Source organism: Leptopilina heterotoma, unplaced genomic scaffold (assembly GCF_015476425.1).
Source record: "Leptopilina heterotoma isolate Lh14 unplaced genomic scaffold, ASM1547642v1 Lhet_32, whole genome shotgun sequence".
Lineage (NCBI taxonomy): Eukaryota > Metazoa > Arthropoda > Insecta > Hymenoptera > Figitidae > Leptopilina > Leptopilina heterotoma.
This window is the reverse complement of record NW_025111017.1, coordinates 1,874,856-1,888,741: the sequence shown is the minus strand read 5'-3', so window position 1 is coordinate 1,888,741 and position 13,886 is coordinate 1,874,856. Positions and strand designations below refer to the sequence as shown.

Below are 13,886 nucleotides of genomic sequence, written 5' to 3'. Positions count from 1 at the left end.
CTTCCAAATTTTATGAAAAAGAATTCATGGATAAGAACATATTAAAAACATATTAAAAATTAGTAGAAATTACTACCGAAGTATGGCGCTAATATATTTTTCTTACTGAAATTGATGACTGTAATAAAATACAAACTTTTTTGTTATTTTAAATAAAAGTAAAATTACAGCGCTGTAAAGCAAAAAAACGCGGTCATTGAGTAATATATAGCCCAAATCGCTGTTTGTAGCGATAACAAGGTTTAGCCCGCAAAAACAGTGCAAAAGAAAGCCCAAATCGCGGTTTATAGCCCAATCTGGCAAGCCTGCTGACAGAAGTCGAAAGTGTCACGCCATGATTTGTCACCAATAGGCAACTACTTACCACCATCATCTCGATTCGAGCATGTCCATCTGGATATCGTGATCATGCCATCGTCTGAGGAATAACGTTACTGCCTCATTATGGTTGACCGATTCACAATGTGGCCTGAAGCAGTGCCGATGGAAAATAAGGAAGCTGGAACCATTGCTCGAGCATTTTACAACACCAGGATTGCTCGATTTGGAACCCCGCTGAGGATCACAACCGACTAAAGTCGTCAGTTTGAGTCGTACTTATTTAAACAACTTAATCGTTTATTAGGTACAACTCATCTTCGCACAACAGCATATTATCCATCTGTTAATGGAATGCGAATGGTAAAACGGCTCCACCAACAGCTGAAAGCAGCAAACATGTGCCATCAAATTAACCGATGGACGGAAGTGTTACCAACTGTGCTGCTTGGGATTCGAGCTGCGTAGAAGGAAGCAAATTCGACAACTCTTCCGTTCCAGCTGATTTTGTTGCGGGTCTTTGACAACAACTACGGAACGTCAAGCCACATTTTTATCATTTTTTATATTTGCCGTCTATGTATTTCATTAATTATATAAACTTGTTATTTGTAAATGTTTGATTACAGTGAGTTCTCGCGAGTCATTTAATTCTCGAAAATTTTAAAGATCATAAAACTCACGAGTCGATCAACGCATAAGCCATGCCTCCTTGGCGATTTCAGGGATGTGTGAAGCATATTATTACCCCAAAAGACATAATATTTAATGGCTTTGGTCCGTTTAAATTACACAGTACTGAGCACTGGCGCGCGCATACTAGAAATTAAACGACTCCTGAATCGGACACTGATCAGCTCTTGAACGACTCGCGAGTTTGAACGACTCGTGAGTTGAATGACTCACTGTAATTTGTAACAATTTTTTTTAATTTATCGAGTGAGATTCTATCAATAGTTAAGTAAGTATCATTGTCAGAATGTGACGTTTCAGCTTTTTTAATATAGTTAGATATGTTCATCCAACAGCAGTATTACGTAAATAACGTAAAAGAGAATAACGTCAAGGTATAGAAACTTACTACGATACTATTTTAACTATGAAACAAGTGAAACAAACTGCAAGAGTCAGGCTAAAAAGTTTTGACACGTGAAGCTATTCACTCACTCAATACTTATATGTAATACGAAACCATTACAGAGAAAACGAAAATCTGTATTCCTGTTTTTTCTAAATCTATACTGGAAATTAAAAAAATTATTCAGCCGTAACTCTTAGAAATAAACGCGCTTCTGTATAATATGTTAATATCTTCTAATATGTTTTATTTATTTTAGGTTGATTTCGGTTTTAGTAAAAAAGTTGGACCAGGTAAAACTTGGACTTTTGCTGGAACACCGGAATATGTAGCGCCAGAAATTATTTTAAACAAAGGACATGACAGGTTTGTTATTTATTTAGAAATAAATGTTTTATGCTATACACACTAAAAAAATTAAAAGCACACTGCAGTACACTCCACAGTGGGCCAGGATCGTTGAATTTTGGCCAAAAATACAATTTTTCAACTTTCAAATATGCACTAAAGAATTTATCCACAGTATTTAATAGTAAATAAGGAATTTATTGCATAAAGGATTTGTTAAATAATAAAAAATTGTGTCTTCTAGAACTATTTAAAGTTTAACATTTAAGATAAAATAATAAAATGTTTTTGATTGAAATACTTAATATATTTAAAAATAAATAAATTCACAGGTCAACAAAAAAAGACTTACTTTTTTTTTATGAGATAGCGGAATGGTTTCCTGTGTATTGTTGGACGCTGAACACGATCCCGACTTCCAAATTTGCCCATCACGTCAGGATTTTGAGAAAAGTGGGGGTAAAGACCCCAAAAACGCTTTTTTGAGGATTTTCAACATTTCTTTTCTCTTTAACCTGACGTGCTAGAGACTTCCACAAGGTCTTAAATTAAAGCTTGTAATGTGCACTACAAGACCAATATCCATAAAATAAAAAAAAATTAAAATTTTTTTCAAAAAATGGGGTTGAAGACACCAAAAATTTGTGTTTTTGGATTGCTTTAATAGACTTTTTGCAATCGCTTGGATTCGCTTGAAAATGGGTACTTGGGGTTTTTGGGGTCGCTGATTACGAATCCAATATTTGTTTGCAAAAATTTAAAACGGCGAAACCAAGATGACAGATGTAAAAATTAAGAATTGCTTGGATTCGCTTGAAAATTGTTATTTCAGGGTTTTTTGGGTCGCTGATTACGAATCCGCCATTTTTAATTTTTGCAAACTAATATCGGATTCGTAATCAGTGACCCCAAAAACCCTAAGTAACCATTTTCATGCGAATCCAAGCAATTGCAAAAAGTCTATTAAAGCAATCCAAAAACACAAATTTTTGGTGTCTTCAATCCCATTTTTTGAAAAAAATTTTTATTTTTTTTTATTTTATGGATATTGGTCTTTTAGTGCACATTATAAGCTTTAATTTAAGACCTTGTGGAAGTCTCTAGCACGTCAGGTTAAAGAGAAAATAAATGTTGAAATTCCTCAAAAAAGCGTTTTTGGGGTCTTTACGCCCACTTTTCTCAAAATCCTGACGTGATGGGCAATTTTGGAAGTCGGGATCGTGTTCAGCGTCCAAAAATACATAGGAAACCATTCCGCTATCTCATAAAAAAAAAGTAAGTCTTTTTTTGTTGACCTGTGTTATTTTTTTATAAGTACTTATTTTTTCTCATCAACAGATGTATTGAAGTAAAAAAATTAATAGTTACTTTAAAAAACTAAAATTTATTAAAATGTAGCTCCATTGAAGTAAACAAATAGTCGATTTTTCAATAGAGTGCCGACTTTCAGTTAGTCGAGCTCCTTCGAGCCGCATAATATTTGGAAAAACAAGTTATAGAGCGATTACTTAGCATGTCTACTTTGACGCCAATATGTGCCATTTTGCGCCTTTTCATATTTTTTCAACATAACAAGAATATTGCAATAAACATATAAATATATGCAATAAATATATAAAGACAATTTTCAAAATTAATCAATTATGATGAACAGTGGTATTTAACGGTTTTTTGTGTCGCTGATTACGAATCTGATGTCAGATTTCAAAAATTCAAAATGGCGGATCAAATATGGCGGACATAAAAATTTTAAAATCAATAAATTTGAATTAAACATAGGTATCTATGGGTTTTTTTGCATAGAGTTTTTAGAATAGAGTGCGCGAGTTATACGTTTTACCGTGAGAGGCATTCTTAGGCGCATAGAAAGAGACAAAAGCATGAAAGTAGACCCCTTATCTTACCTTGTTTAAGGGCGCATGTGCAAGAATAAAAGTTTTTGGTTAGGTTTTTGTCTAAAAAGATCGTATGAAAAATCGTTTTAAATATAATAAAATTAAATGTAAAATAAATATTTTACAATAAATAGGGTAGTGTGGGATTAAAAAGTCATGTTGAAAAAAGCTATTTGGCTGTTATTTGAAGTTAAAACGCAACTTTTGATTCTAGTTTGGATGTCGTATCGATAATATTATAGTAATTGGAATTTTTAATTCTGAGCTGCTTATTTCGATGAGTATAAATTGAAAGCAGATAAACTTAACATAAAATACCATTTTTCCTGCTAAAAATGTTTTTAAATTATTTATTTGTCACGTAAATAAAAGAAAAATATAATTGCCAGCAAGCAAGCAACAGTTGGCTGTCTCCGTCTATGCGCCTAAGAAACATTTTGGTCGCTTGCGCACTCTATTATAATAACTCTATAGTTTTTTGGGTCGCTGATTACGAATCTGATGTCAGATTTCAAAAAATCAAAATGCCGGTCATAAAAATTTTTAAATTAATTAATTTCAATGTAACATAGGTATGTAGAGGTTTTTCGGGTTGCTGATTACGAAACTGTTGTCAGATTTTAAAAATGTAAAAATGAGCACTGTGTTTCTGAAATCAGATTTAGATATGAAATGGAGTGTTTACCTGATCCATGGAAATAAAAGCAGATTCTCCAATAGGACTACATGCGCACCTGATATACCCACGCGATAAACTATATACCTATAAGTAAACATCAGGTGTAAAAAAAAACCAAAAAAAATAAAAAAAAATTTAAAATATAAAAAAAATACAAAATGGGATCTCTACCTATAACCTCCTCGTGGTAGATCCTGGAAACTACAGTACGTTTTATTTTTGTAGGCTAATAACAGGAAATTTTTTTTTATTTTCTGAATTGTATAGACACTAGTTTTGTAATCACCAAACTTAAAATCTCCAAAGCAAAAAATTGTAGGCAAATCTCACCCAATCTAAAATCCACTTTAATTATTACATCAGATTCGTAATCAGCGACCTAAAAAAACCCTAGATACAAAGTTTCATAAAAATCGATTAATTTAAAAAATTGTATGTCTGCCATTTTAGATCCGCCATTTTGAATTTTTGAAATCTGACAACAGATTCGTAATCAGCGACCCAAAAAACCCATTGATACCTATGTTTAATTCAAATTTATTGATTTTAAAATTTTATGTTTGTCATATTGGATCCGCCATTTTGAAATCTGACTTCAGATTCGTAATCAGCGACCTAAAAAACCTTTAGATACTTATGCTTCATTAAAATTGATTCATATAAAAAAATTTATGTCTGCCATTTTGGATCCACTATTTTGAATTTTTGAAATCTGACTTCAGATTCGTAATCAGCGACCCCAAAAACTGTAGGTAGCATACTTGTTATTCGTAAATATCTTGCTTTTTTTAAATAATGATTTTTGGCCAAAAATCAACAATTATGGCCCACTGTGGCACTCTATTGAAAGAAACGCAGTTGCTCGATTAAGAATAACTGAATAACATGACCTTAAGAGAGCGCTGCTGTCTCGCATTGAAGATAGCAGATACCTTTAAAATTTTTCAGTGCAGCCAATAATGATTTCAGTATTGTCTCGCGAATATATAGTATTGCAATACCAATAATTCAAACTACACTGGAGACTCCATAGAGAGTGACTCTATAGAGTGTAAAACTTTGGTCGCGACGCGGTAGGGGGACAGAAGAAGAGAGATAGGCGTTAACGAAATTAAAAAAGTCGAAACAGGAGCGTATGTTTTGAGTGTTCCGTTGATAAATATTCGTTACGTTTAAATATTGTGGTTTTGTTATAGTGGTTTTTTAAATAAAAGCTATTAATTATTATCCGACATCTTCTAGATGCATAAAAAAATAATAGTACATTGTGCAACGAGAACGCAAAGCACGAGGCGAAGCCGAGTACTGTAAACAAGCGAGGACGAGAAATGCGTGCGCCCGAGGTACACACGACATTTTATACAAAACGAGAATGTAATCCGCGGTTACTCAGTGCATTTTGAGAGGTAAAGCATGGCTTTGCTTCATTAGTAGTTTTACGGTCCTAGGACGAGAAAGTAGTCTTAGGACCGTGAAACTGCTGCTTGAAGTTAAGGCATACTTTGCGTCTCAAAAACGCTTCGAGAAAGCGGGGATTACATACTTGTTTTGGATAAAATATATTAGAATGTATGAAGCATTCTCTAACATAAAAGCCACCCTAAAAAAATTTCTTTTTGGAAATGAAGTATGTTAAAGTATACATAAAAACAAGTATGTATAGTAGGTTTTTAGGTCTGTGTAATGCGTGGTTGCCATGTTATCAGGGGCTCAATTTTTTTTCAGTATAATTTTTAAATGGCAATATGTTTTACCCATATTAATAGATTCTAAAGTTGTATAAGTGTTTTTTGTAGAGAATTTTCCAAACTTTTGAATGAAATTACTAATTATTTAAAAAAATGTAGTTTCATAAAAAAAATTAAATTTTTTTTCAATTTCCCCCCCTGTTTCCCCCCTTTAAATTTTTTCAAAAATACCCAAAAATGTTTCTTATTTTATAGGCTTTTTACCCTTTATAAGCCATTTTGGGACATTGAAATGAGTACAAGCTACAGATGATTTTGTAACCCGGTGCAACTCATCAATTTTGCCTTTATTATTATAATTTTTACCATAGTGTTGTGCAGTGACTGTCAATTACGAATTTTTTAGTAAAATATATTGTTTGGAACATGGGAAGTAGGTGATTCACATTGCACTATTAAAAATTCATTATTTAAAAAAAATTCTAAAAAATTAAAAATTAAAATCTGTGTTTAATTACTTAAAAAAATACTGAATCATCATATGTATTAGGGTGGTTCTTATTTTTGAAAAATTTGGAATTTCTTAGGTCGCTGGCCGGAATTTAAATTAAAATGCAAAAAAATAAGCTACCCACAAGAACAGCCCATTTGATAAATATTAACCTGTGCCGACGAAGGGTTAAAGTTTAAATTGGGTTTAACATGGGTTTTGTGCACTTCTGCAAACTTTGTATTATAAGGGTAAGACTCCGTCAGAAAAAAAGCGATTTGCAAGTGGTCTTCCGATTTCTTCGAAACCTTGGGAAATAGAAGTCTTATATGAATTAAATTTAACCCTAAAAGGATTTTGAAAAATTTTCAAAATGGCGGCCGCTACGCCATATTGAAAATGAGTGTTGCGTTTTTTTCAAAAATTAATAACTCTAAAACTTTTTGATCGATTTTAATAAAATTTACAGGCAATATAGTTAAAAATACGTAGTTTAATTTGATATTATGAACAAAAAAAAATTTCCAAAATTTGTCAAAAAAAAAGTCAAAAAAATTTTTTGAATTAATTTTTAGTTCAGTTGGCCTAATTTTTGAATTTTCTAATAAGTAAATATCGATTCCTTGTAATTTCACCTTTCATTTCATAAAAAAAAATTTATGGAGACTCTAATAGTTCTCGAGATATTGCGACTTTAATGGGAGCGCGTACTGCGGAATTAAACTCCGTAGCGAGGCGGAATATGAAGCGAGCGTACAAACGTGCACAATAGGGTGTCCGTAACAATTAATTTTCAAAATTTTGGATCCAATATGGCAGGTTCAAAATTTTAATTTTCTACATTTTCGAAGTAAATATTCTAAAACAACGTCAAGGGCGATATTTGGAAGCGCTATTTACGAATCTAATGTTAAAAATTTATTTTTTAAATTACCGAATCTAATATGGCATAGCGGATTCAAATTTTTTTTTAAATATTCCTTTAATAATCGATTTTTAAGAGCAATGGTATAAAAAGTTAAATTTCTATAAAAGAGTTTCGAAAACATCCCAATAATTATTTTTTGTAAATATTAATCTATAAATTAATATTTAGACTATTTACTTAAAAATGTAGAAAATCATAATTTTGAATCTGTCATAGTGGATCGAATAATTTGAAAAATAAAATTTTAACATTAGATTCGTACACTCAGAAAAAAATTGGTTCGAATCAACCAAATTTTGGTTGAATCAACCAAAGAAATGCATTGCTATACAGTCAACCAAACGTTTGTTTGATTCAACCAAAAAATTTCTTCCAATACGTTTATTTGTATTAACCAAATGCTTATTACACTTAACCAAAAAATTTTATTTAATATAACTAAAAAATTTGTTTATTTCAAGAGAAAAGATTTGTTTGATTCAAATAAATAGTTTTAGTAAACGTATTTGGTTTATTTAAATAAATATTTTTGTTTACTTAATTTTGTTATTTATTTTCCTCTAATAATATTTGAATTTCCTAATTTAATATTTTCTAGTACGTATTATTGGTTAATTGATAATTTATTATATAATTATTGATATTTTAAAATTATACATATAATAAATTATAAATTAACCAATAATATGTATACTAGAAAATATTAAATTAGGAAACTCAAACATTATTAGAGGAGAATAAATAACAATTAAGTAAAATATTATATATGTATTTCTTCATATAAATAAAATTACTTAATTGTAAAAAAACATTTGAAATATTACATTAAACATATTATAATTATGATTTTTATACGTGCACTCAGAAAAAAGTTTATTCGAAACAACAAACTGAAAACTTCACAAAACCTTTTTGTAAATATTCTTCTCACTGGTACAAATTAAATATGCAGTAAGTCAATGAACACAATGTATTTAATATTTATTTAACCGACACTTATAATTTTTTTTCTTTGATTTACCGATTTAACAAATAAATTTGACGCGAACGCGGACTGTAGACAAGTGAGATCGCCATTTTTAAATTCACACATGTACAAAATTGTTTTATCGTGACAAATAAAATAGGTTAATTAAACAGTTTGGTTAAGTGAAATAAACTTTTTCTCTGAGTGTAAATAGCGCTTCCAAAAATCGCCCTTGACGTTGTTTTAGAATTTTTACTTTAAAAATGTAGAAAATCAAAATTTTTAACCCGCCATATTGGATCGAAAATTTGGAAAAATTAATTTCTGATATCAGATTCATGATGAACGATCGAAAATAGCCCCGAGTAAGTAATTTTTTTTAATTTTTGACAACACTTATGTGTTAAAACCTTGGATATATTGTGGTGCATTTTTATAACCCACTTTAATCATCCGCCATTTTAAAAATTTTTCAAAATTAAATTTTTGACAAAGTGCTATCTTATAGTGCAGCTAAAAATGAAGGCAAATGTGACCTGGAGAATTTTTTGCATGAAAATTAAAAAAGTTATAAATTTTTTTTTAAAAAGTGCATTTTTCCTATGTATTTTTAATGGGAAATTTCGATGGATCTCTGGCACGTGTTAATATTAATCAATCGGCTTCAAATTTTGGGAAATTTTTTTTTATTTTATTGGAACTAAACTGGGGGGTGGCGTAAACAAAATTCGAAAGTCGCATTGTTACGGACACCCTATTGTGCACGTTTGTACGCTCGCTTCATATTCCGCCTCGCTACGGAGTTTAATTCCGCGGTACGCGCTCCCACTAAAGTCGCAATATCTCGAGAACTATTAGAGTCTCCATAAATTTTTTTTTATGAAATGAAAGGTGAAATTACAAGGAATCGATATTTACTTATTAGAAAATTCAAAAATTAGGCCAACTGAACTAAAAATTAATTCAAAAAATTTTTTTGACTTTTTTTTTGACAAATTTTGGAAATTTTTTTTTGTTCATAATATCAAATTAAACTACGTATTTTTAACTATATCGCCTGTAAATTTTATTAAAATCGATCAAAAAGTTTCAGAGTTATTAATTTTTGAAAAAAACGCAACACTCATTTTCAATATGGCGTAGCGGCCGCCATTTTAAAAATTTTTCAAAATCCTTTTAGGGTTAAATTTACTTCATATAAGACTTCTATTTCCCAAGGTTTCGAAGAAATCGGAAGACGACTTGCAAATCGCTTTTTTTCTGACGGAGTCTTACCCATAACTTTTATATTTCTTAAAAATTTGACTTAGGTCTATGTATTCCCACAGTTTTTCATACGCTGAACACGAATATGATGTCAAAAATATCTTTTGACAGCTACCAGTTGTCAAAATGCTGTCAAAATTCTGTGAAATTTTGAAAATGAGAGTTTTCACGACTTTTACAATACTTCTACGAATAAAACGGTTTCTTGTGAAAATTTCAGTTTATATCTAGCAATTTAATACACTTTGACGGTTGATAGCTGTCAACTGACAAAATATATTAAATACCTATATCAAATGGGCTGTTCTTGTGGGTAGCTCATTTTTCACATTTTAATTCAAATTACGGCCGGCGACCTAAGAAATTCCAACTTTTCCAAATTAAGAACCACCCTAATATGTATTTTTCTTATTCATAACACTTCATGTAATTAGAATATCACTGCTTTTATAGAATTTCGTTAATATCCGTTGATTTTTACACAGTAAATAAATATATATTTACTTTTCTATTAGTTATATAATATATATATATATATATATATATATATATATATTACAACTAATATAACGACTGATATTAACGAAATTATATAAAAGCAGTGATATTCTAATCACATGAAGCGTTATGAATAAGTAAAATACATCTTTGGCTTGATGGAAAACTGTACCATTTCAAGAATTCGTTATAAACTATACCATTTTAAAAGTTTATTATAAAACATACCATTGCCATGAATATCTAGAAAAGCGTTGCATTAAAGAATTTCTAATGATTCACAAGCAATTAATTTAAATTATTAAAAATTTTGAATTTCACTGCACAACACTATGGTAAAAATTATAATAATAAAGGCAAAATTGATGAGATGCGCCGGGTTACAAAATCATCTGTAGCTTGTACTCATTTCAATGTCCCAAAATGGCTTTTAAGGGGTAAAAAGCTTATAAAATAAGAAACATTTTTGGGTATTTTTGAAAAAATTTGCAGGGGGGAAAGAGGGGGGGAAATTGAAAAAAAAATTTAATTTTTTTATGAAACTACATTTTTTTAAATAATTAGTAATTTCATTCACAAGTTTGGAAAATTATCTACAAAAAACACTTATACAACTTTAGAATCCATTGATATGGGTAAAACATATTGCCATTTAAAAATTATACTGAAAAAAAATTGAGCCCCTGATAACATGGCAACCACGCATTACACAGACTACGAAAAGATAGTTTTATTAATTAATGTACACTCCTAAGTGCTTACAGTTTTCGACGCCAGAGGTGGCGTCAAGGACGAACTCCATAGAGAGGGCTAAGACTCGGACTGTACTCTCTATGGATTCTCCAGTGTATTTAAAAATTTTAGGATGTAAATTTGAGTTTAAAAACTAACTAGGGTTTTTTAGAGTAAATGTAAACATAATATCTATTTTTCACCAAGAACGTAAGTTTATTCGTTAAACGATTTAACTTACGGAAATCATTTCAATGAATTTGTTCCTTCATTTTACTACAGAAATTGTATGCGGTGCAAGAAAATATTAAAACTACTTAAAAGGGATGTAACAGCTGAAAAAAATCCGTAGTAGATTCAACCAGTTGATTGATAATGTATCATATAACATCAAAAATATATGCAATATTGACACAATATTTTTTTGTTTTTACATAACAATTAATACGACATTCTGGAAACTAATATAACGTTTAATTTTGAGAAAATAAATATGAAATTTTCTTACAACTTCTGATTTTTTCAATATTTTATAATTTTTCTAAGATCTAAACTCTTGTACAAGTCTTTATTCTTATTAGCACGTTATTGTATTTAATGAAAAACAGTTTTGTAACATTTAGTTATTTTTCTCAAACAGGGCAGTAGACTACTGGGCTCTAGGGATTTTGGCACATGAACTCTTAGTTGGAAAACCACCATTTCGAGGGTCAGACCACATGTCAACTTATAACAAAATTCTGAAAGGAGTTGAAATGGTAGGGATTCCTAGCATTGTTAACAGAAATGCAAACAATTTAATAAAAAAATTATTACGTCTCAATCCATCAGAACGACTGGGTTATCAACGAAATGGAATTCAGGATATTCGAGATCACAAGTAGGTTTCATTGCTTATCTTTCATAGTATTTATTTAAGGGATAAGGCCACTGTAAACGCCAAAAAAAACACCAGTTTTCAAGAATTTTTTTTTGATGGAAGAAAAAAGATTACTATTGGGTAAGAATTCCTGAAGTGGACCCCTATTTTTTATTGGGTTGGTAAATTTTTCTCATACGTATATGTTTCGATAGCCTATGATGGTATAATAAAAACCTGCAAATAGTTTTCCGAAATTCGATTATTTGCTAAAGATAATCAAGGTCAAAGTTATTTGTACCGTTTTAGTAAATAACTAAATACTCGCGATCGGATAAACCGATTACAATAAAATACGAGGAGAGATTACCTGAGGAATTGTACTTTAGATAAATGATCAAAATTTTAATTAAAAAATATAATTTGTTTAAATAAATTAACTTTTTAATTTTTGGGGTTAAAAAAAATTTGTTTTCCATCTTTTTTAAAATTATTTTTAATAATCAAATAGATAATACTTTTAAGATTTCATTTGAACAATAAAAAAGTGGGATTCTTTATCACTTTAGAAAATATAATATTTTTAGTTAAAATTTTTTTTAAAAAGTTAAAGAGATTTAAAACAAAACACATAAACTCGTGTAGATTTCATGCTTTTACGTATATATATATATATATATATATATATATATATATATATCTACCTATATTACAAAAAGATATCGCCGCCGCCGCTGTTTCAAGATTCTGTAAGCGCGCCCTATCCCAAAGGGGCCGTCAAAACTTATGTCAAAATTGACCTATTTTTTGACCTATAGGTCAAAAAGAGGATAAATAACGGCCTCACATTACGTCAAAATCTATGTCTACTTTGACCTATTTTTTGACCTGTAGGTCAAAAAGAGGATAAATAACGGCCTCACATTACGTTAATATAGGTCAATTTTGAGGGCAGTTTTGACCTAGGCGCCAAAATTTGACAAATAATTCCCGCTACCCTCAAAATTTAGGCAAATTTTGAGGGCATTTTTGACCTAGACGTCAAAAGTTGACAAACAATTTCCGCTACCCTCAAAATTTAGGTCAATTTTAAGGGCAGTTTTGACCTACGCATCAAAAATTGACAAACAATTTCCACTACCCTCAAAATTTAGGTCAATTTTGAGGGCAGTTTTGACCCAGACGTCAAAATTTTACAAATAATTCCCGCTACCCTCAAAATTTAGGTCAATTTTAAGGGCAAATTTGACAAATAATTCCCGCTACCCTCAAAATTTAGGTCAATTTTGAGGGCAGTTTTGACCTACGCATCAAAAATTGACAAACAATTTCCACTACCCTCAAAATTTAGGTCAATTTTGAGGGCTGTTTTGACCCAGACGTCAAAATTTGATAAAGAATTCCCGCTACCCTCAAAATTTAGGTCAATTTTGAGGGCAGTTTTTACTTAGACATGAAAGTTTGACAAACAATTTCCGCTACCCTCTAAATCTAGGTCAATTTTGAGGGCAGTTTTGACCTACACATGAAAATTTGACAAAGAATTCCCGCTACCCTCAAAATTTAGGTCAAGTTTGAGGGCAGCTTTGACATAGACGTCAAAATTTGTCAAACAATTTTCGCGCGCAGACTTAATGATGAGGTGAAGTTTGGCATCTGACCTAACAATGTAAGGTAATTTTAAAATTGTGTTTGCTCTTACACCTATCATTTTGACCTAATTTTGACGTTTTATTTTTACTCCCTCATTTAGTTACGTCATAATCTATGTGTAATTTGACTTTTATTTAACTACAACTTAAAAAGGGACAATAAAGAACAATAAACGTATCTATGATACATCAAAATCTATTTAAAATTTAACGTCTTTTTAACCTATAGGTTAAAATGGGTCAAAATATATGTCAAAGTTTAATCTAATTTTTGACATATAGATAAAAAAGGTCCATAACGATTGTTACATTACGTCAAAATCTATGTGTATTTTGTCATGTATTGTATACAATTTATTAAGATGCATTGATATTAAGAAAAAATTACTTTAAATTTATAAAAATTAAAATAAATATAAAAATAGAGATAGGGGGTTGGCGCGCAGAGGGGCGAAGCCCCCCTAGTATATATACAGTAAGGTTTATTT

The 13,886-nt window shown here is 30.4% G+C and overlaps 1 protein-coding gene across 2 annotated transcripts in view; it reads left to right on the top strand.

Annotated features, from left to right (window-relative positions):
• LOC122504809 (cGMP-dependent protein kinase, isozyme 1-like) overlaps positions 1–13,886 on the top strand; it is a 519,664-nt gene that overhangs the window by 427,122 nt on the left and 78,656 nt on the right. For both annotated transcript variants that reach the window (XM_043616070.1, XM_043616069.1), the window contains 2 exons: positions 1,656–1,762; positions 11,528–11,767. In XM_043616070.1, coding sequence (XP_043472005.1) covers positions 1,656–1,762; positions 11,528–11,767 — 347 coding nt within the window. The remainder of the gene's footprint in view (positions 1–1,655; positions 1,763–11,527; positions 11,768–13,886) is intronic.